Source organism: Colossoma macropomum, unplaced genomic scaffold (assembly GCF_904425465.1).
Source record: "Colossoma macropomum unplaced genomic scaffold, Colossoma_macropomum, whole genome shotgun sequence".
Classification (NCBI taxonomy): Eukaryota; Metazoa; Chordata; class Actinopteri; order Characiformes; family Serrasalmidae; genus Colossoma; species Colossoma macropomum.
Window position 1 is genome coordinate 19,351,451 of NW_023494785.1, and position 23,544 is coordinate 19,374,994.

At 38.4% G+C, this 23,544-nt stretch overlaps 2 protein-coding genes across 4 annotated transcripts; both read right to left on the bottom strand.

Annotated features, from left to right (window-relative positions):
* Positions 1–257: 257 nt before the first annotated feature.
* yme1l1a (YME1-like 1a) lies at positions 258–10,990 on the bottom strand. Of its 2 annotated transcripts, none has more exons than XM_036586289.1 (18): positions 10,813–10,990; positions 9,189–9,332; positions 8,701–8,884; positions 7,333–7,428; positions 7,017–7,126; positions 6,674–6,821; positions 6,331–6,414; positions 4,893–5,066; positions 4,619–4,771; positions 4,309–4,441; positions 4,161–4,223; positions 3,784–3,896; positions 3,538–3,693; positions 3,274–3,425; positions 3,040–3,166; positions 2,882–2,955; positions 1,831–1,917; positions 258–1,707 (listed from the first exon to the last, which is right to left on the bottom strand). In XM_036586289.1, exons 1-18 carry the CDS (start codon positions 10,843–10,845, stop codon positions 1,564–1,566), a joined length of 2,175 nt encoding a protein of 724 aa, XP_036442182.1. In that variant the 5' UTR covers positions 10,846–10,990; the 3' UTR covers positions 258–1,563. The 2 variants fall into 2 exon arrangements, with proteins under 2 accessions (XP_036442182.1, XP_036442173.1); XM_036586280.1 differs by having other exon boundaries at positions 6,307–6,414.
* A 1,043-nt stretch (positions 10,991–12,033) lies between these two features.
* LOC118818824 (cytochrome b5 reductase 4) lies at positions 12,034–22,544 on the bottom strand. 2 transcript variants are annotated; one of them, XM_036586313.1, is made up of 16 exons: positions 22,041–22,544; positions 21,485–21,638; positions 20,707–20,807; positions 20,381–20,465; positions 19,331–19,366; positions 19,167–19,239; positions 18,988–19,045; positions 18,786–18,879; positions 18,660–18,692; positions 17,626–17,748; positions 17,371–17,511; positions 17,037–17,177; positions 16,736–16,886; positions 15,885–15,971; positions 15,544–15,705; positions 12,034–14,161 (listed from the first exon to the last, which is right to left on the bottom strand). In XM_036586313.1, exons 1-16 carry the CDS (start codon positions 22,119–22,121, stop codon positions 14,107–14,109), a joined length of 1,575 nt encoding a protein of 524 aa, XP_036442206.1. In that variant the 5' UTR covers positions 22,122–22,544; the 3' UTR covers positions 12,034–14,106. The 2 variants fall into 2 exon arrangements, with proteins under 2 accessions (XP_036442206.1, XP_036442195.1); XM_036586302.1 differs by having other exon boundaries at positions 18,786–19,045.
* Between the last annotated feature and the right edge of the window lie 1,000 nt (positions 22,545–23,544).

The window sequence follows — 23,544 nt, forward strand, 5'->3', positions numbered from 1 at the left end:
CTACTGAAGAGAGAAAATAGCCAACTAGGGGAAAGCAGGTGAACCAAAGAACTGAATGCTATACCTTTTAATAAGGATAAAGTACCCAGCAGCTACACTGAGCATGCTATTGTCTAGAACAGCCCACTCGCTCTTTTCAGACAAGGCAGGTAACTTCAAAAGATTACTTTCATTAAACCACTGGTAATCATGCTAATATAGATAATTAAAAAAGAATGCCATAGTGATTTTACAAACAAGACCGGCAGGAATTTCAGTACACTTCAATAGTTTATTGTTCATTTTTATTTGGGCAAATAAGTCTCACTGTGGAATAAATCTTAGAGCAGACGCAAAACTTTACAAACACACTTATATACAGTGTTGCCACCATAACTCTTACACCACTCACAGACTAGCTGCAGTTTATGGAGCAAAGACAAGGTTTTGGAACATGACAAATATTACACAAATAAATAAATCACTAAATAAAATCACCGGTGTGTGCACACACCTCAATAACCTACCAATTCCAACTGATGTGGAAAACAGAAATCTGCATCAGTGAGCCATGTTTGTCACTTCCACTCCCTTTATTTCATTTGGGAAATGAAAAAAGCTCATATCTCTTAAAATGGTCTTGTGACAATTAGCGCAAACTTTTGTGTAATGCAAGTACTTTTTCCCCATCTTCTGAAAAAAAAGAAAAATCTGAAATACAGGGGTTCTCTCAATAGCAACAATACATAGATTTGCAGACCTAGCCCTTTATGTGTGGAGAAAATACTAGATATTGAAGTAACACTAAAGTTCTGATGTTACATTCTTGGCTCATAATTAAGGCTGTAAAATAAAACACTGTACTCCTAGGATTATATCAAGCATTTTTTTCTAACAGAATAGGACAGGATAATGGGCTCAAACACACCCATATTTCATTTCAAAGATGATGTATCTGTGGTCACTTAAATGTTGTGCCAAAAAAATGAAAAAAAAGTGCTACTAACTTGAGATTACTCACTTAAAAAAGAGTGAAGTTAACAGAAAATCATCCACAAAATGCTCTGCTTCCACAAACATAAGCTAACTCCACACTCACATGGTGCTGTACACTGCAATGTATATTATACATGTATAGTAAATATACAGAAATATACCAACTACCAAAATCAGATAACTATGGAACAATGATTTTTAGTTCCTACTTGAGTCATTAAGTCCCACTCTTATTTCTGTCTCTCTTGATTACAGGCATTAATTGACAATGAGAGGTACACAAGGATGGCCCTTCTCCTCTGTGCGATGGGTGCACAACAATACTCAGTGATTACTAGGTTGCAAATATGCAGCGGCAACATTCCATTGTCAAAGTGAAGAGAAGAGACTTATAAGGAGGTAAAATGTTTTTTAAACCAGCACAGAAAAGCATAAAGTGAAACAAAAAAAGTGCCAGTTCAGTACATTTGTTTCAACTGATTGAGAGGAAGAACTGAAAATTGTATCGAGGGTTCTACACATTCCACTGTTTATGTTTGAAAGAACAAGGTTATAACTTAAGTCTCTTTAAAATCCTTATGAAAAATATCATCTTGGGTCCAGGGATTTGCCCTCCAGAACCATCTGAATTTCTTTTGCATCCAGAGTCTCATAAGTGAGCAGAGCATCAGCCAGTTTCTTATGCTCTTTGCTGTATGTCTTGAGGAGTTTCTTAGCACGCTCATATGAGTCCTGTTGGAAGAATTACAAGAGCAGAAAATGATCATCATTAGGATTTGTACTCCTTTTGATTATGTGCAAGCACGCTTGACTGAGCCAACTGAATGAGGAAAAAGTCAAAGGTGGTCTCTGTACCTGTAGCAGCACCCTGACTTCCTGCTCCACAGCTGCTTGTGTCTCTGGGCTATGTTTAGACAGGTCAGAGTAGGTCATGACTCCCAGCTGAAAAAAGTAGAAAAAATAATAGGCTCAGATTGATTACGCAACAGTGAAAATGCCACAAGAGGAGGAAAAACCCAGTTCTCAGCACACAGGGAAGGACTACGAGCCAGAAATGTGCACAGTGCTTTTGAATCTAAATATGTACTTAAAAGTGCTGCTATTGTAGAAAAACATTTTAACGAAACAACACATTTCTTTTATCAGTGTTAAAAGAAAGTAATTCATTTTTATGATAAAAAGAACTACATTTTGGTCCATTAATACAGTGTCTGGTTTGGTTTGGTGTAATTCAATATTTGAATTGACTAACTTCTAATTAAACAACTAAAACTAAGTTTTTGCACAATAAACACTATATCTCAGTTTTCCTCCCTTATCACCAGGGTTCTCTGCCTCCCTCTGTCTCTCATCATCAGGGTTCTCTACGTCCCTCTTTTCTCTCATCATCAGGGTTCTCTACGTCCCTCTTTTCTCTCATCATCAGGGTTCTCTGCCTCCCTCTGTCTCTCATCATCAGGGTTCTTTACCTCCCTCTTTTCTCTAATCATCAGGGTTCTCTACATCCCTCTTTTCTCTCATCATCAGGGTTCTCTGCCTCCCTCTGTCTCTCATCATTTGGGTTCTCAGTGTCTTTCTGACCCTCATCATCTGGGTTTCCTGTCTCCCTCAGTTCATTATCATCTAGGTTTTGTGTCTTTGTCTGAATTCATAAATTAAAGGCATTTAAGATTTACTGCCATGTTACTTTCTTAAATGTTGTCTGAAAAAGGTAGACTGTCAAACTTAACACTGTGTGCTCATAACTACGCCTGTAGAAGATAAACAATATGACCCATAAAAGCAAGATTACACATATGTAATCACTACAACATTACATACATAAAATACATTCATTTTAGAGAAGCATCACTTATCACTGCAGGGTAATCATGAACTTGACAAAGCATGTAGGCAATAATCATACCTTGTCACTCATTCCAAATCGTGTAACCATCAACTTTGCAATCTTAGTGGCTCCATCAAAATCACTTGATGCTCCTGTGAATAATAATCAGTATTTACAAACATAACCTAAACTAAAATTCACCAAACTGTCAAAAGAAATCACAAATTAAAGCTCACCAGTAGTGATATTTTCACCCCCGAAGATGAGCTCCTCTGCTACCCTGCCACCCATACTGACATCCATCTGTGCCAACAGCTGAGCACGAGTCTCACTCCACCGATCGTTTTCGGGGAGCATGGACACCTGAGTCAGAAGATATAAATGTAAAATAAATATGCAGGAGGAGCTATGATGTTTAGGATTGATATTAACAAGCACTACAGTGCAGTGTGGTAATTACCGATACTTACATGACCAAGAGTGGGCCCTCGTGGCATGATGGTAGCTTTATTGATTGGCATAGCATCTTTGGTATAATATGCCACAATGGCATGACCGGATTCATGATAGGCTGTGATGGTCTTGTTTTTCTTGTCTATCTCCACGCTCCTGCGCTCTGGGCCTGGTGAGAAATACACAACAAAAATGAGCTTTGGAAACAATGTTAGTCCTTTGTAGTGGAGCCTTCCCACAGTAATCCCTGTCACATGTGCGCAGAGAATGAGGCCCCTCACCCATTAGAATTTTGTCCTTAGCGAACTCCAAATCCTTCATTGTCACTGTCTCCTTTCCATCCACAGCAGCCTTCAGTGCTGCCTGGTTGACCAAGTTCTCCAGCTCTGCTCCAGAAAAGCCCACTGTTCCCCTGGCAATGATTTCTGCATCCACATCTACATCAAGCAAGTACACACGTTTAGTTTAAAAATACAACATACAATTGTGTATGTCTTGGCAGATTACAAGACTACATACTCTCTTACCAGAATCCACTTTGATTTTCTTTAAGTACCAGTTGAGGATCTCTGTACGTCCTCTCACATCGGGTCTGGGGACTGTGACTTGCATGTCAAACCTCCCCGGTCTCACCAGAGCACTTGTATTGAAACACATACACATATACATGAGCACTACACAGCAGACAAAAACTGAATAAATACAGAAAAATAGATAAATAAGAGACTATAGTCTCGTTATACTTCATAAGACCATTTTCTTGGTTCATGAAGCTATTATGTAAAACTACTTCATATTACCCTTTCACTTTTTGCTCTTTGAAAATTCAATTAGAGGTATATTCAGCTCTTAGTAAAATTATGGTTGAAGACCTATGGAATAATTTTCAAAACATTGCACTTACTTGTCCAAAGCTTCAGCAAAGTTTGTTGCCCCAATAACAATGACTCCTTCATTTGGTTTAAACCTGAAATTTTCCAATACAAATTAAAAAATTACAACTAGCCAAAGCTTACAGTATTAATAGATTTTGAATAATACAAACTACTCACCCATCCATTTCTGCAAGAAGCTGGTTAATAGTCTGTCGTGAATATGGGTGCATGGGTGACTCTATCCGTTTTCCACCCACACTGTCCAGCTCGTCAATAAAGATCACGCAGGGGGCATTAGCTTTTGCCTCCTCTGTAAGAAAAGGAAAACAAAAATAAAGAAACCTTACAGAACTTAAAAAAGAGAATGAAACAAGCACTCACCCTATGTTTTACCAGCCATAAAGACAGTCACAGATCTGAGTTATTGCTACACGCATACAACATTCACACGCAGGGCTGTATCATCCTAAAAGCTCTTCAGACTCACTGAAGAGGTTCCTGATGCGACTTGCTCCAACACCTACAAACATCTCATCAAACTCTGACCCTGATGCATAGTAGAATGGCACGTCTGCTTCCCCTGCCACTGCTCTGGCAAGCAGAGTCTTTCCTGTACCAGGGGGACCCACCAAAAGGACACCTGTAAGCAAGTTTGGAAATGGAAACAAATAGAAACTATTAGTTTTCATCTTTTAAGAAAAGAGCGTGAAAACATCACTACTTACACCTTCTATCCAGGGGGTATCTTTGGGTACCAATACCTTTGGGTAGCTTTCCACCAAGTGCGGTGAATTTCTGGGGATTCCTCAGGAACTCAACAATGTCCTGAAGCTCACTCTTTGCCTCTTCAACACCCTTCACATGCTCAAAGGTGACATTCTTCATTTGGATAGGATCCAATGCAGAATCAAGACCAGATGTAGTACGGAATCGAACTGTTAAATGAACAAGATATTAGCAAAGGAAAACAACAGACTGCAATATGGCAAAGATACATGCTTCAGACTTTAACATCATAGTGTGATATGCAGAAACTGCATACTTAGTTAATACAATCTAAACAACTAATTAAAAAGCCACCGGGGGCTAATCAAGACCAATCAAGATCAAGATCAATCAAGATCAAGATCAAAACGCACAATACAGCTCATATATTAAATGCAATAATCTAAAACAATACATTTCACAAATTTAATTGCCCTATAGCCTTGGGTATGAAAGAGTTCTCCCATCTGTTACTATTAACCATCAGGAGCCTAAATCTGCATCCAGAAGGAAGAAGCTGAAACTCAAAAAGTGGATGGTCTGGAAAACTCTATCAATCTCACTTTCTGAGTAAGGAGACAGATGAATGTGTCATTTAAATGAGCTTTGACAACACCAAACTATTTTGCTTGCCACCTTAATGGCTTGTAGCAGGCTAACAATCACTGTATCGTCTGCAAATTCAGGAATATATCTATCTTGGTACTGACATCTACAGTCATTTGTGTAAAGTATATACAAGAGAGGAGACAAAACACAACCTTGTGGTAAGCCAGTAGAAGAGAGAAGGGTTTCGACATTAACTTGCTGTAGCGTATATATTAAAAAATCCATAATCCAGGCTGCTAGGCTAGAACCAATATTAAATTGTGCAAAAAGTTTATTTACTAAGATTTGAGGTTTTACTGTGTTAGGGGCAGATAAGAAATCCACAAACAAGAGTCTTGCATGAGTCTTTGGACTTTCGAGATGTCTATAAAGAAGATTCAGCAGAGTAACAGTAACATCGTCTACCCCTTTACCAGTTCTATATGCTAACTGGAAACTAGACCAGACAGTAATGATGCACTACACACAGCAAATAGAAAACTAGTATGGTTTCCAAAGTAAATCCCAAATTTTTAAAATGATTTTCTTAAAAAAATAATAATAATAATAATTTGTTCAATTATTAATTTATTTTTCTTTTTGACATACTCAAAAATTAGCAAGAAAAGATAGATACTTTGAAAAAAATGAAAACAACAGTGAATGCTGTTTTGCCCACACTCTACTAGCAGTAGGGAAATAGATCCAGTTTGTTAGTACAGAAAAAAGTTCTAGAGCATTATAAAGAATAAGCACTATTTATCATCAGTCTAAATATGGTATGCATGCAAATATAGAGAGTGAATAAAAAAGGAAACAAACCAGTATCAGAAAAGGAGCCTTTACCCGAGAGAAAGGGAGTTCTTGAGAGGCCATAGATGCCAACAAGTAAGAGGACAAGCAAAATGAGACGGGTCCTCTTAAGAGAATCTGTCAGAAAAAGCATAACAATATTGGTTTCCTTCATTAATTTCATTATTTCCTCCATTGGTTTTGCCACATTTTATTCATTTGTTAAAAAAGCTCCCATGACCCATTTATGACACAAAAATTCCTTTGCAATTAAGGTAACACTTAACCACAACCTATATCTTACTTGGTGCAAGAGAGTAAGGCCACCAATGGAAATGCACCAATCTTGTTGAACATGTTTATGACACCACAAAAAAAAACAGAATAGATAACATGCCTTGTGTTCTCTGCATTAGGGCTTGAGATTTCATAAAGCCCTCTGTGAAACCAGTCTTAAAGGCATCTTGCTGATTCTCAGGAAGATTCTTCTGTTTCATTAACTGGTCGAGGCTTTCTGCTTCAGCTTTATCCCTCATGAGGAGACCCTGATAGAGAGAAACATACCAGGATGAATGAAGGAGGCAAAGACTGCCAAAACTTTTCAAAAAAGAGAGATGTTAACTCTCTTCTGCAGTCCAACAACAAAGAGTTATCACATGACAATTTACTACCATATATAAAAAGAAAAGTCTTTAAAAAATACCTGAGAGCTCTACACCACAGAATAATGGGTCACTAACCTTCATGAATGCTGGAGTGTAGCCCTCGGGTTCTGCAGGACTCTCATAGCTAGACTGCAGTCGCCTAGTCTTGGACCTCAGCGTCTTGAAACCTCTGCTCTGGACACAAACTTCACAGGAGGAGCAACAAAAATTATCTATATTACATACACTCAGTGGCCACTTTGTACATCTGCTCATTAATAAATAGCTGGCTTAGTTGCACGACTGACTGCCTTATGGCTATTGTTTCAAACCTAAACTAATACAGCTGATGCAGATAATTAAGTATCTGAATATACAGGCCAGCGGTGTCATAGTTCACAGTTCACATTACCTTGTAAACGCTGAAGATCTGAGCAAACTGCCTGAAGTGGACTTTGTCTATGGAATAGAGGAGAACTGAAGAGTCCTGGTCTTCTGTAAGAGAAGCCTGGTAAAGCATACCATAAGAGTGGATTGTTACTTCCATTAATGAAATAAACAACTCAGCAAAGTCAATATGACCCTACTTTTTACCAGTGAAATTATAAAATCATTTTATGTGAAATAATAAGTCATCAGTTATCCCCATTACTTGAATTACTTGACATATACTTTTTTAACAGGTAAAAATGCACACAAACTATTCACATACAGGTATCTTTCCTCCCCACACAAGTCTGTGCAACATGTTTCTACTTAACTGTCACATAATACATAAAGCCACATCTCTGAAAAAAGAAATAATGACAACGCTCTATATGTGAGAGAGAGAGGAGCCAACACTGGTAGGACAATACTTTTACTGGCAGTGACTGTCCATGCAGCATTAAATATCTGATCAATTGCAGATTCATTTGTCAGGAAAGAACACTGCCTGACCACAGGGAGAATTGTAATGCTGTTTGAACACGCTTGAACACGCTTTTTTTTTGCTGAGTGTAAAATATTGGGGAAAAAAAAGAAGTATCAAATGTGCTATAACTTTTACCCAGGCCACATTATGTTTTTTTCCCCCAAATCTGTTTAATTCAGAAAATAAACTGTGATTGTGCATCACCATTCACAGAAGTCCATTCCCTGTAGGAGTTACATATATTTACTTCAACAAAACTTTAACAAAACATCTAACCACAGACAACAAAACAAAAACTGTGTATAACAATCTCTGTCACATTTTAGTAGGCAATAAACACTACGGCTGCCTACAGTTCTCATAAAACGCTTACATACAAAGAACAAAATTTCTGTGGTGCCCAGTATCATCTCAGTAGGCCCCAGAATGCAACCCAATCAGTCCAACCACCTTCGGAAGTTGTCAGGAACGCATATGACCACATAACATTTAGTGTGAAAGCAAAGGTCTCCTGATGCATCCTCAGCACTGATGGATGACCTTATCAACTGCACCATCATAGCAGAGCACAACCTATACCCCTTATGTTCTCTCCCATTTGTTTGTTCTTTTACCTGTCTATGTGACCTAAACATTTGTACCAGCGCTTACTTGTACAAAAGCACAGTAGAGCTTGGAGTACAAGGTATAAATAACTTTGTATTGCTGTCCACTTGTAATCAGACAATGCATGTTAATACTGGGTATGATCAGGGCCCATGACACACTGGCCAAGCGTTAATGGAATGTGGATGAATAATATCTGGACATTCACTGAATATGAGATGCATGAAGTTGCTAAGTATAAATAGGCTCACAGAATCCTACCATGTTTGTTGTGAAAGAAGGAATCTGTAGAGATGTGAGATGTTTTCCATCTTGTGGAGGGATGGCACACACTAGATTCTGAGCTTTCCTCAGGAGCTAGTGTGGGTAGCAGCCTGTTCAGAAGCTCATTTGCTCCATTCAGTCTCAGCTCTGACAAGCCCAAGTCCTTAAGGTTTAGTTTAGGCTGGAGGAAAGAAGTCAGTCAAAGTCAGGAACACCAGTACCTTGTGAAAACTTGCAAATCACTACCGTTCCTACACAGAAACTTATGACTTATATATAAAGAAATGTTCCCATTGCTGCTAGATCCTTGAGAAGCACCAAAATCTAGCATCATATATGTACTGATCACATCTGTGCTTGTCGTGGTTAAACTGCTTGTTTCTATGTTTATTAATTCTGATCAACAATAAAAAAACAACAATGCTCAATCAGCAACTGCAGAATAAGTAGTCTCAATTCACATGATGCTTTGTGATAAAGCCTACCTGTCTGTCAGTCTTGTTAAGAAGTAGGTCATGCTCTGGTGAAATGTCTCTCTGTAGACTCTGAACTGAGGCAGTGGCAGCAGAGGTGGCTGAAGTTTTCAAGGAGTGAAGGGCGTTGATAATATGGGTCAATGGCACAGTTACCTAAAAGGCAGATTACACATGCCATAAATGCATGAGATCATAAACCACTGGCCCATAAGTACACAAAATAAATATTTTACAAATATAATTATATAATTACATTGAACACGTGCAATCATCATGGACACTGTGAATCAGAACAAACAGAACATCCTGATCTGTGTCTCACATTGTAATAAATGGGCGTGAAACTGAACATATTACACATATAACTACAATACGCTTTTCAAATACCATAGATGAAAAATCCCTAACAAGCTCTGACCATATAAAATTATCAAAACTCACTTTGTAGTTCTACAATTACAGACTTTAGTCCATCTGTTTCTCTGCATACTTTGTTAGCCCCCTTTTACCCTGTTCTTCAATGGTCAGGACCACCACAAAGCAGGTATTATTTGGGTGGTGGATCATTCTCAGCACTGCAGTGACACTGACGTGATGATGGTGTATTAGTGTGTGTTGTGCTGGTACGAGTGGATCAGACACTGCAGCACTGCTGAAGTTTTTACACACTGGGTCTATTCACTGTCCACTCTAGCTCATCTGTTGCTGCACAGTCTGTGTTGGTCATCCTCTAATGCTTCATCAGTGGTCACAGGATGCTGCCCACAGGATGCTGCCCACAGGATGCTATCAGCTGGACGTTTTTGGTTGGTGGACTATTCTCAGATCTGCCATGATACTAAGGTGTTTAAAAACTTCAGCAGCGCTGCTGTGTCTGATCTACTCGTACCAGCCCAACACACACTAACACACCACCACCATGTCAGTGTCAGCGCAGTGCTGAGAGTGATCCGCCACCCAAATAATACCCGCTCTCTGGGGGTCAGGGTAAAATGGGGCTAACAGAGAATGCAGAGAAACAGAAAAACTCCCTAACCTTACACACTGTCCAACTGAAACCAGCTCGCTCGTAATCAGTCTCCTCTCTCGCTTTTTAGCTGCTGTTTCATTCAACTGATTGGAAACTGAAAGCGCACTGCCATGATACTAAGGTGTTTAAAAACTGTCTTCATGTACTCAACACAATGTAACACGCTAAAAATGTCTGAATGCCTCCACGAACCAAAACATGTGCCTCTATTCAGATATGTACATGGCCATGTACAGTAACGCTACTTTCCATCGTTAGTAGCGTGAATATTAGGCTGTTGTGTGTTGCATAACTGCCGTAACTGTAACTGCTGACTGTACCAACTAGCGACTAAGAAACCCAAGAATTGTGTATCTTTGATAGAAACAACAAGTTACTGTCACATCTGTACAGTATGTAGAAAGCAACACATTTAACGTAAAACGTAGCCACCTACAGAGCTACTTACAAAACCTCATGATGGCTAGGTTACCGCTAAGTTAGCTAGCTAGCTGACTCATGTCTGGATGCCGCGGCTAAGCGCTAGCGCTGTGCGTTATATTATTAATCTTCATCGGTCAGTGTGTACAGCGGGCTAAAATATAGTTACAGATCGTACAGTACCTGAGGCTGAAAAGACGTGGTTAAAAAGAACATTATTCAAAACTGCTGGCTAACTCCTCGGGAAAAAATGAATGTCCCCTCAGTCTGCTGTCCTTTCGTTTCCCCTTTAAACTGAGCTAACCCGCTAACGCTAGCGCTCCTGTCAGTCTGCTTCTGCTGCTTTCGCCTCAAAACCCAACAATAAAAACACTGCCATCTACTGAACAACAGCACAGCTGGGACACGCCTGCGTGACCCCAGCACTTCACTAGAAACGTCTCTGAGCAAACTTCTTGCTCTCCGTTCTTATTAGGTTCTTCCGCTCTGTTTAGGGGCCACTCTCTTTTTGTAAAAAAAACAAAAAAACAAAAACACAAACAAAAAAAAAAGACATACATAGATTGGAAGGAAGGCTTTTTTTCCTTTCCAATAAAAGTGTGAAAGTCTCCCTTAAAATGAATTAAAATTATTAGAGCTGTAGACTGGATATATTTAGCCCTGCTATGCCAGATTGTTCTTTTTTGTCACTGCCACAATGAAACCATTTATCATCTGTTCTGGGACTTTATCTCCCCCAATTTTTCTCATTTTATTTAAAAGGAGTGTCTCATAACTCCAGCCTCACTCAACAATGTGGTGCACCATGTAGAGATGTAAACTTTATGTATTTATTGTTATTTTTGAACAATTGTATATACACAAAAGTAAAAACTCCAGTGCTTTTTTGTTTTCAAAAAAGACCTAAATGTATTCACACAGCCCTGAACCAGTCAAAAAAGCCTCTAGCAATGGTACTACTCATAAATCAGTGTGATATACCTTTTGTAACACTCACCTTCAATTGTTATTGAATTCTCAGTCCCTTTGTAAATTACACTGTTGAGCAGCTCAATGAATATATAAATAAATGAAAATAAATACAAGAAACTAGTGCGTCAAAGTCATTAAAAGTGGTTTGATGTAAAATAGTTAAATATAGAGAAACTTACCAAAGAATTTTTTTTACAGTGGTAGTGACAGGAACAAGTTGTCACAATGTCTACAATGCAAATATAGTCAGTTTATTTACTATCCAAAAATCACAGTGAACCTACATATCATCACTGTTTTTATATGTAATGTTGATTAATGGTAAAATAGTTCTAAACATGAAAAAAAATGTTTTTTTTGTTTTTTTTACCACCTCACAACACCCAGCATGTACCTGTCCACCATGAGTGGATTAAAACATTTTAGACCAAATTTGGACTTATTTCAAAACTAACATAATACAATGTCTCTGACATCAGGCAGCTAATTTATAACCACTTCATACAACAGCTTTCTGTGAGAGAGCTTTCTGAAGCATTAAACTCAGATGTCTGGTTCCTACCAACACCACTGCAAACAATTCTGACACAATACATTTCTCTAGAATTTCACATCAAATTGCTCTCTTTACATTTTTAATTATGTACAAATGTAAAAACAAAACCAGGTAGAATTTCCTTTTAAAGTCAGAGAGACCCTTGTTCACAAAAAAATATAGTAACCCTCATCATATCTCATCAGCAAAATGAGCCAGGATGAACTTCAAAATCTATTTTTAACATCTGATCTTGAACTGAAAGCTCTAATTATGTTTCTAATCATAGGATAATTTCACAGCATTCACATATTTCCATATTGAAGCTTCCTTGTCATGTTTAAATTTATTTTTTAATTAACCTCCTAATATTGATGAGTTTCAATTAATAGACTTAAAATCACCACCACCCTACATTTTTCTCATACAACACAAACATGTCAAAACATGACAATTTTTTTTTTCAAGTCAAAAAATCCACCTTATTTATGACTTTTATTTGCCCAAACTCTAGGTAACTACACAGGAAAATAATTTAGTGGATAACAGAAGATTCACATACAAGGGAAGAATTGCAGCATTCAGTTACTGCACAGCATAGGAAATGCTTAAAAGTACAAAAGAAAAAGCAAATTTACAGTGTTGGCTGATGCCCACCTATGCTCATATAAAGCATACAAATAGGCCAGCCAAAATACACAGTACAGTACTGCATGTTTATTGTACCACAGATGTGAGCCACCATTTTCTGTTGGTGGCAAACGTTACCCGAGCACTTCTAATATGGTGGAACCAAGCACACTGGGTTTCACTGGCAGTGAAATCTGTCTGAAACAGTCTTCAGTGAAAAATAGTGGAAGCTAATACGGGCAATATTGGTATTTATATTATCCTTGCCTTTGGATATGGGCACATACGAATTGCATTCTAAATACTGTTTAATGTATTGCCTCTGGTGTCTCTGTGACAAGTTTCACTTCCTTCACCTGGATCAGCTGCTAGATGTTTGCAGGCTGTCACAGTATTTGTGAGTTAAACAAAACTGGATGCATTCAGAATTACTGATTAACCCTAAACTGTACAGCAGGAAACCCAAGGAACATCACTATGTTTAAGCAGTCAAGTCTCAGATCTAAAAAAAAAAGAGCAAGCTGTTAAATGTTGGCAGTTTTCAATCTTTGATGCATCATAAATAAAATAATGAAGGGCTCACATTGCACCATTACTCATGCACTGCTGAATACAGCCTGCACAAGTTTGAAGAAAAAAGCCAAAAAGGTTTATAAATAAAAAATAACAAACTAATGGAAGTTGTTTACTCCAGGTCAACACATCTATTTTAGCTCCAGGTTTTACTGTGCAAGATCATGCTCTTCTCAGTAAGCTCATCAGTTTCATTTTAGAACATGGCCTACAGGTACTACAATTACATCTGTGAGTATGTGGAGTAAAACTGCAAGCCATACTTTTTGACCAGGCCAGGAGCAAAGTAATGACTGGATAAATTATGCTTTAGGACGCTTATTCACATTCTAAATGCAATCATTCACACTTCCACTTTCAGTGAGCATTTATAGCTTACATGTGTTGAGTACTTTCGTCAAAGATTGTTTGACAGAGAGAAAGGGCCATTTCATCTCAATCTTACAAAAATGCACATAACAGATAAAAAATACATTTTGAACCAGTGCTATACAATTTCTGAAAGTAAATTTCTTCAAATTAAAAAGTATGAAATAAACATGGGATGGAAGAATGGACAACAGCACCCTGAAATGCCCTCTCACATTTTTTCCATCGCTAGGCGCACAGACGTTCAAGAGAATCATGCATCGTGTAAGAGAGTGTATGCTGCTATTCAGTGGAAACCTCACATCAGTCATTGTGAGAAATGAAGTGCTTTTTTTAGTCTGATATGCATAGAAATGGTCGGCACTACAACAAAGCCATTGTACACTTGAACACAGGAATCATCCCTGGAAAGCATGAATCTCCTCTTCGCTGAATCCCTGCTGCCTGACCAGCCTGTAAGAAGATTAGATACAGAGGGATGTGAGAGGGCAGATATATGAAGGCTTAAAAGGTGATGAAAGTTTATACGTTTTTCAAGTATTTATTTTTCCATTATATTTATTACCAAACACAGTTATAATTCCAACATATCTTTATCTATTAAAACTAAACAGGCTGTTTTTGTTACTGTGCCTTTAAAACAATCTCTATTCTGATTGGCTGTCCTATAATGGGCCACATTCAAAAAGTAGTCCTGACAAACTTCATTGTGAATGGGTGGAGCTAAACTGTTGTAAACTGAACAGGTGGAACTATGTATTATTTTGGTTTTCATGACATCATAAAAATAATGAACTTAAAACAGGCTGTTTTTTTGCAGCTTAGTTTCCATGTAAAGACTGAGGAATGAAGTATTTTCATACTACAATAAGCTCTTTTACCACAAAAAAGTGAAGAAAATTTGGTTTTCCATGAGATGAACCCTATAAATCTATATGAGTAGAGTGTAAAAAGAGCTTGGGCTTGATGTTTATTTGTGCTTTTTTGGAGAAAACAGATAAGGAACTCCAAAACCTGAAACGCAGGCTCTACAGTGACCTTTGGGGGAGTACAGATGTCAGATATCTCATGGTTCTTAGCAGAATGCATCACGTTAGAGACAAGCTTATTAACATATTGGAAATCTTCATTTACTATTTTTTTTTTTAACTGCAACAACTATTTGAATACTCACTCATCCCTTCTTGTGATATTCTAAAGCAATAAGGCACGAGAGGCAGTGCGTTTCTGTGGTTCTCCCACATCACAAAGTAAATCAGTGTAACAGCCTGAGTGGTTTACTGGTTTTTAAGCCATGAAAACTTCACATTAATACAAAATATAATTGATGTGTTCGGTCATATGTGTAGTTATCAAGTATTTTATAACGGCTTTAAACATGCCTCAGCCTTGTGTTAAGACTGAAACCTTCCATTCTATAGTTAACAATTCAGAGCTCATGTAGAGATGATAAAACACATGCATGTGTGAAAACGGCATCAGAAATTGATCTGTTACAGGAACCAAAGCAAATCTGCAGAGAGGAGATGCCGGAGATGATTAATTCTGTATTTGGTCCATTACGTATTCGTCTTTAAAATTAATCACACCAGAGTTCATTTAATAGTGGGCCAAGACTGAACTCGAGGTTTCGGACTGCTTATTTGGTCTGCACCAGGGTTCAAATGGCAACATTCCAACTTGTTTTCAAGACCTGCACTAATAGAGCAATCACACCAGGGTTTGTTTTAATTGAATCAAACTTGCCAAGTGTGAACAAAACATACTAGTGAACATACTGTATCTAAGTGCGAGTGACTGAAAGAACAGAGAACTGAATGAATTGTGATACTCACTGTACTGCTAACTCAGTGAAACCACTGGGCCCACACACACATACTAAGCACTTTGAGTCTTCTGGTCTTTCCAGGAAACCCTGTAGCATGGTGGCCTCTACCTGTCCTCTTCTGCCCATCCACGAGCCTGGAGGCTCCGAGAGGACATATTCAACCTGAAACCTGACACAAATGCCGGGCCATGTTCAGTAATTTTGGAGCAGTCAAGATTAGCATGGGGCTCCCTGGAACTTAGTAAGCACTAGTACTTCCCATATGTAGTCACACATGGAAGATGCAGTTAATCGCTAACAGTCGTTTACTAACTGTTATTAAGTGAGGTACTGGTGAATGGCCTATACCTCTCCTCCTCTGTACACAGCTGCTCCAACTCAGAGTGCCATAGTATGTCCCTCTCCTGACGGTTGAAGAACATGAGCTTGGTTTTTCTAAAAGGGCAGCAATAACATGCATGGGCTTAAGAGTTTGATTATGTGCTCTGATGGCAGGAAAAAGTGCAAAGGTAATTTAAAAAAACTTTACAGCTCAAATGACCAAAAAAAAAAGATAAAATCAGCGAGCACAAAAGTGGAAAACAGACAAAAGTTATTGAGCAGAGGGCTCAGTCATGCACAGAAAAAGGAGTTTAATACTAAAAGATAGCAATAACAAAAAAAGGTTGAGTAAAATAGCTACAGAAACTACAAATATCAAATAAAATTCCTCAAATCCACATAAAATTTGTACACTTGCTTGAGATGGATGAACTTTTGATGACAAAAAGAAATGCAATAAATCGCAAAAGAAATGCATTTGCATTATGCAATGTAAGTGTAAATAGAATAAGGTCATGCTTTCTCTCAAATGTATTGTATCAGCTGTACTTAGAAAACATGACAAAAGGCAGCAGCTGACTAATGAAGAAAACAAAGCACACCATTATCTTGTCAAAAGAAGAAATGTAACAGTGATTTTAGACAGTAAACAAACAGTGACAAAACATACTAATAAAAACAGCAAAAAGAAGTTGCTCAGTATTAAAGATTTCTTTGTAGATTGTGTACAAATTTTGCAGAACTGTTTTACAAATGAGATGCAGAGTTTTATTCTCTTCTGCAGAGCTGGTGGAAACTTTTGTGTGACACTTCAATTTCATGCATGACTTTAACTCGACAGCTGCATGGAAACCTGGCATGTCTATGTAGCATCTAACCTGACAGAGGACAGGTCCTGTAGAGCCAGGCGAAGAAGGCGAGCCATAGGTGTGAAACCAGTGCCAGCAGCTAAGAGGTACAAATGAGTGACATCACGCAGGCTACGTAGCGTAAAGGGACCATCTGGACTGCTGATGGACAGAGAGGCTCCTAAAAGAGAACATTCAGGTAGGATGAAAAACGGTACAGCATCATTGTCCCAAATGTCTACTGTTACATAGATGGTAATCCAAAACAACTAACATTTATAGGTAATTTTGCTGTACTACTTGTGCATACATGCACACCCTTGTGTCTCACCAATATCAAGGCTGTCTAGATGTGGGGTGAACAATCCATCAGGATAGACCTTAACCATGAGATAAATATCAGAGCTAACTGTGTTCTTCTGTGGCATAAGCACCTCGTCTACTGGTGTGTAGGGTTTTACAACATCGCTACCTGTGCACAAGAAAAAACTCACATTCAAGTACAATTTTGTTTGAATGAAACAAGCAGAATTTGTATGACAGGTGTTCAAGTACAAAAAAACTTTTTGTTTGAGCGAATTTTGTTGTGTATCACAGAATAAGGTATGAATCTGACAAGAGCTAGACTATCTCAATTGAAACGCTTGGCCTAAGTGAGGCATTACCCTGAATTGATGCTTTGAGGTAGACATGTCTCCCAACGGGGACGTGCATGTGTGTTCCAGGAGGTAGTCGGAAACAGAAGAGTTGAGTATCATGTGTAACTTCTTTTTTTGAAACCAACACACAGTCTCTGTAGAACAGCCCTGCATTCAGATCACAAATCAGCTGTTACTAAACTTTTTACTTATTTGTAACCAGTGGTTGCAAATTAGCCAGTTTCCTTTTATTCACAAACGGAGCAGTAAACTGGCACTTACCACGATCTTTACTCCGAATAAACGAGTCATGGGACTCCAGGGGTTGGCCCACCTGTGCCCACTTGGCATTAACCACTTTGCGCAGGCACACTTGAATCTTTCCAACTGAACTGACTGTCTTAGCTACAACCACAACAGGAATGAAAGAAAAACATTAGGACACATCATTGTCAAACTTTTCTCAAATACTGATATTTCACATTAGCTAAATATTTACTATCAATAGTCTTTTCTAATAGTGCAGTTCTTCATTAAAGATGACAGTATAAAAAATTGTGGGTATTAGCTAGGGCTGGGCAATAAGACAATACTTACTGTCAATGACAAATGACAAATGACTTCACAATATGCTGTTCATTTCATGGATATCATCAGTACTTAAAAAACACTTCCCAAATGCATGTCTAAGAGTACAATTAGTCCTGATTAACTGGAATTAGTGCAGCTCAGGATGTAAAATGTTGCATACAGATCACTGTATTCATAATTTTCAACAGCATTTAAGGCAGTACTATTGGTTCCTTTTTGTCAGCTTCAACTTTGTTCAGATGCCAAAAAATATACATATTGTGTAACACTGCGTATCATGAAAATATGTTGAAGTATTGTGATGCTATATTTTTGCCATATTACCCACCTCTATATTAACTCTATGGCTATGAATTCGGGGAAGTGAGAAAGTTTAGCTTCAAGCCAAAGAGTGTAAGCTGTTTTTTTTTTATTCTCCACACATACTCTGTCCTTCACTGAGATTTGCACTCTGTCAGCTTGGAGTTCAACAGCACAGAGCCTAAAATGCAGCTTCATACATTTTTGTAAAGCTCTGCATATGCGAGAACAAGACATTTATTTCTGTCTAGCCAAATTATAAATAGGAAAATGAATGTTGGCAATGACATTGAACATGTAAGCACATAATCTCCACTAACTCTTTGTTCTCAGTAGTGTCTTTTCCCACTGATCGGACAAAGACCCAGCTCAATTCAATACCCACATCTTATTATTAAGAGATGTAAGAGGAAAAAAACACTCACTGGCAACAATTTCTTCTACTCCATGAGAAAGGCCTAAAAAGAGACATGCTCAAGATTTACTGTATCAAACAAGTATATCAGTGTTATTTAAGTGAAACTGAGTCACAAATTGATTGAAATACTTACTCCAGTGAAGCAAATATGACCAACTTCCCAACAGTATCTCTATTCGTAGAATGTTGCCTTGAAGGTCCACCATTGAACAGCCAGAGTTCGGGATCTGACAAGGACAGAAAGAAGAGACACAAAGAAACAAAGAGAAAGACACAGAGTAAGGGTTAAAACATGAGAGTGGATCGACATGAAGCACACTGTAAAAACACCATACCTTCCGCTTGGTATAAACAACAATAGTAACGGTTTCATCTGTTTGGAACCAGTCATATCTGTAGGAAAAAAAAACAGTTAATTAAGATAATTACTGAGGCTGCTCCCTGCAATATGTATATACATCTATGATCTGACACATGATAATTTTTAGTTCTGACTTATAGAACTGAAGAATACCGAGGGCGATGGTCTTTAGCTGGAAGCGGAACTGCTGCTGGCTCTGGCAACACAGGAGGAGGAGGGGTGAGACCTAAGAAACAGAGTGTAAGCTCTTAGTAAATAGCAACTGGATTAAAATATTATATATATATATATTTATTTCTTTATTTATGTGGTCGTACCATTTACATGAGTATTCTCCTTTTTTGTTGGCTGAGCTGTGAAAGCATGGAAACAAATAATGAGCTACATGTACTTAATACACTGATCACTATAATTAATCTTATGTTGTTACAAAGGAAAGTACAATTCAACAACTTGTTTTGACAAAAAGCTACATAATGTAATATATTACTAGAACAATAATATTACAGTTGCTATACAATAATTTTGTACTTCAATATTGCAATCTGTTACAGACAAATGCAAACAAAAATGGTTCATTCAGTGATTTTAGAACAAAAAAGTTGTAACGCCAGCACTGAACTGAATTAACCACAAAAGGGTTTGCCAGCAAGTTCACAAAAAAAAAAATCACCTGTTCTGAATAACATGCCTTAAACTGAACATCATACATTCAAAGACTCTGCTATGTCACCTTTACCCTTTGTAAATCTGCCCTCAGAGTTAAGCTGCATGCATGACAACACTGGCCATGGTAAACTGTATATGGGAGGGGAGAGCTGAGAAAGCACGGAAGAGACTGAAAGGTCCCAACGAGCGGCTTGTCTTCATTTGTCAGTGAGCTGAAAAGCTGAGTGGTTTTTGTGTTGTGTATAAATAAAACATAGCTCTCCGTCTCCACATCTGTTCCTGATGTCCTTACTCCACCCATCCTTAAAGTTGTTACAACAACCTCTACAGACAGCTCTGTCTACGGACTATTTCATTCAAACCAACACACTGTGTGCCGAGTGCAGAGCAAAGTGGCTGAGAAACTACAGAATGTTTAAAATGACTGACAGGTTTGAGTCAGACTGTCAGAGAGTCTCTTCTAACTCTTCTCTGTGCGGGCAGAGTCTCCTTCACTGTGTTTGTTCATTAGCGTAGCAGTGCACTCGGCTTACGTCACAGCTGGTATCAGAACGTTTGTATCGATGAATTTTTATGAGTATGAGCACATGAGCAAGGCATCGGATACCAATATCAATATCGAAGCATCACTAGTTTCAATGCTGAAAACGCAGCTAATCTCTCTACAGATAAATTACATTACTAAGGACTTGACATACCTTTAAGGACCGTGCTGGCCTTCACCACCATTTTACCCACAAGGCACTCTTTCAACATGGACTCATAGTTCACCCACCGGTGGACCTGTCAGCGGATATTACTTCATTAATTACTAATTTACTTATAGGCAAAATGTTGATGCATCATGAACTGCCTCTGTAGCATTTATTAGTAAAGATTGGGTGCACAGTATTCCTATTCATTTAATTAATACACATTTGCTCTTCTGCAATTATTTAGCAGCTTAGCATGCCACCGAATTGGGTAACAAAATATATTCACATCATATTCTTAATGGCAAAAACTTTGCTAGTTCATTATTTACCTGGTCAAACAGGTCAGTACCATCCATCCCAGCTGCCCTCATCAGTTCCTCCTCTCCACCAGGGTGGAAATCCATATAGGCACTCACATTATACACCATACCTGAAATATAAACACCCACTTACAAACCATTTATTTTGGTTTATTTCAGAAGCATGTTTTAACAACATACTGTGTAGGCTTTAATGAGCATTGCATCATTGAAACCATATCCTCTACTCCTTGTTGATAAAATTACACATAGTATACTTTTCCAGGGGTTAACCATTTTCACAGTGCGACCCTTTTTTTTGAGTTAAAAATGTTTTGCGACCCCCTTTTAACCAACCTGCCCACTCAACCCACATACACCAGTATACTCCCCTGCCAAGTATACTCCCACCAAGTTTCTTAGTGTTCACCTAGCAGAGAACCTCACCTGGACCCTAAACACCAGTTTCATAGCCAAGAAAGCCCAGCAGTGTCTCTACTTTCTGTAGAAGTTAAACAAAGCTCATCTCCCACCCACCATCCTTACCATCTTCTACAGAAGCACCACAGAGAGCATCCTGAGCACCTGTATTACCCCTCTAGAACTACAATGGTCTTTAGATTAACTTGTATAAAAGCAGTGTGTCCAATATACGAAATTAAGTATAAAAAGAGAGGAGTGAGGCACACAGAAAAAAGTCTTGAAAGAAGGAAAACAAAGGGTCCTGAACAAATCAAATCAAAGGATTCTTTCAAAATTGTCATACAGCATTCTTTGTCAGCTGGGTCGTTTGAGAGGAAGCCTGTACCTCTGATGCATGTCCAGCAGTCATTTCTTGTGTTGTGTTTCTTAAGTTCCTCCTCTGTGACATCAATCAGTCGCCCTTTCAGTCCAGTCAGATCACGCCCACTTTTTGTAAGACGTATCCAGTCCATAAGACTATGGCCTGGCTTCAGTGCCACCTACATCAAAGCACACAAAACCTTCTCAGTGATGACACTCCTCACAAGTGTCTGGAATCAATCTAAAATCAATCAGACAATCTTGAAAAGTCACTTTAGTGTGAAAAGCTCTGGGGGTTTACACTTGACCGAAAAATTCAGTATGATTCAGAAGAACTTTAGAATTTCCAATAGAAAACATGTAGTATTTACTGCAGTGTACCAATTAATAGTATCTGTACTACGGTACAGTAGTTTTCTTATGGGTTTCCCTTGAAGCCCAGACAGATGGCTACAGGTCTAGAACCAACACCAAAATGGCTTCAGAAAATGGTTCTATTTAATACACATTCTGACAAACTGTTCCCTAACAGGACAGAATGGCTGACACAGCATTATAAGATCAAATGAAGGTAGGAGGACCTTGTTTCTCGGCTGTCCTGACGGAGCGACGCGCTGCTGAGAGCTCACCGAGGGAAATGACTGGGGCGGGACGTTCAGCATCTCTGCTCTCCTAAAACAGCCCAGACTCCGAAGAAAACCTGCAATGAAAACTTTGTCACTATCTCTGCGGCTACTGATCTACTCCGGAAGCGTCATGTCGAGGCTGACGACACGCTGCTTCCTCTAAAGCAGAAGGAGAGGCGGAGCAGCGTTTGTCCATGTTTATACTATCACCGTGAGTGAGCAGCTCAGCTCCGCTCAGCTCCGCTCAGCCTCTCAGTCCGCCGGCCAGCACTCTCAACCGACCGAGGACTGAGGACTAAAACCAGCAGATACTGCAAGTACACGTGAATATGAAGTTCAGTACATTCTAACATCTCAGTCTTTTTCTTCCTGAAACTGCAGAAGTAAATAACTTAACCCGCTAACACGACAGCACCACTGTTTTGGTGGGTTGGAATAAATGTCGCGCAGATATGACGACACGCTAATGCGCCCTCTAGAGTATGGTTACAGTATGACAGTGTAGTTTTATTAACTCGTTAATGTCTAAAATGATTTTTGGTCAACATCTCCGAGCTTTTTTGTCAAATCGATTAAACTGATAGGGGAAATGGAGTTGTAATCACTATACTTATTATACTAATTAATTTTAGTCAAATGGGACTGATTTTTAGGGGAAAATGAGTATGAGTAAAAGTAAAAAAATTATATGTAGTCAAAGAAATCAAAATACTGTTAGATGATCATTCAAGATATAAACACAACCTTTCTTCACTTTATACCAGGGGTCTATGAGGGGCCAAAATGCTCAGAGAAGACAAAATAACAAATAAAAAGTGTTCAAACTTTTGAAAAATGTATTTTATAACATTATACTATATTTTGTTACCAAAATATCTAAAAATGCTATTTTAAAAGGAATTCAAAGTTATATATATAAAATTATATATAACATAAAAATCCGTTTGTTCTCTCATTGAGTAAGTCGGTGAGGTTAGGGTAACTTTGTGACAGGCCAAATCGACCGTGCTCATGGGCTAACTTTGGCCTACAGGTCACACTTCAAGCAGCCCTGATTTAGACCACTCAGAAGTTCTGTGATATTTTTTCTTACCGTAATAAATTTAGTTGTTGAACATAAATGGGTTAATCATAGATAACTTTGTAGTTCACAAGTCATGCTGTTTTATGGTTGTATGTATCCTAAACCACTATATCATCAATAGTTTGATTAGAAGCCACACATGCTCTTATTATTACTTATTAAGACTGTGATTCATTCATAGTACAAGTTGTGTGTGTATGTGTGCGTGCTGGCCGTGTGGTGGGAGATCTGTGGAATATTTTGCTTAACAGAATCTTAACAGTTTCATCTCAGCACAGGTGGAGACCATCTGTGATGACTGAACGGTTGATGAATCAGACAGTGAAGCTGCTCTCACGACATTGTCCATAAATTGCCCTTGTTATTTTGGCCTCT

What these genes read in the sequence shown, in the direction of transcription:
- yme1l1a (XM_036586280.1), bottom strand. Translation starts at nt 10,845, where the DNA reads ATGTTCTTTTTAACCACGTCTTTTCAGCCTCAG. An exon ending in TTAACAAGACTGACAGACAG is followed by an intron (nt 8,885 to 9,188) that starts GTAGGCTTTATC and finishes TCTTTCCTCCAG; the next exon opens with CCTAAACTAAACCTTAAGGA. An exon ending in AGATCTTCAGCGTTTACAAG is followed by an intron (nt 7,127 to 7,332) that starts GTAATGTGAACT and finishes CCTCCTGTGAAG; the next exon opens with TTTGTGTCCAGAGCAGAGGT.
- LOC118818824 (XM_036586302.1), bottom strand. Translation starts at nt 22,121, where the DNA reads ATGCTGAACGTCCCGCCCCAGTCATTTCCCTCGGTGAGCTCTCAGCAG. An exon ending in CAGGACAGCCGAGAAACAAG is followed by an intron (nt 21,639 to 22,040) that starts GTCCTCCTACCT and finishes GCTTTGATGTAG; the next exon opens with GTGGCACTGAAGCCAGGCCA. An exon ending in CTGCTGGACATGCATCAGAG is followed by an intron (nt 20,808 to 21,484) that starts GTACAGGCTTCC and finishes TTTATATTTCAG; the next exon opens with GTATGGTGTATAATGTGAGT.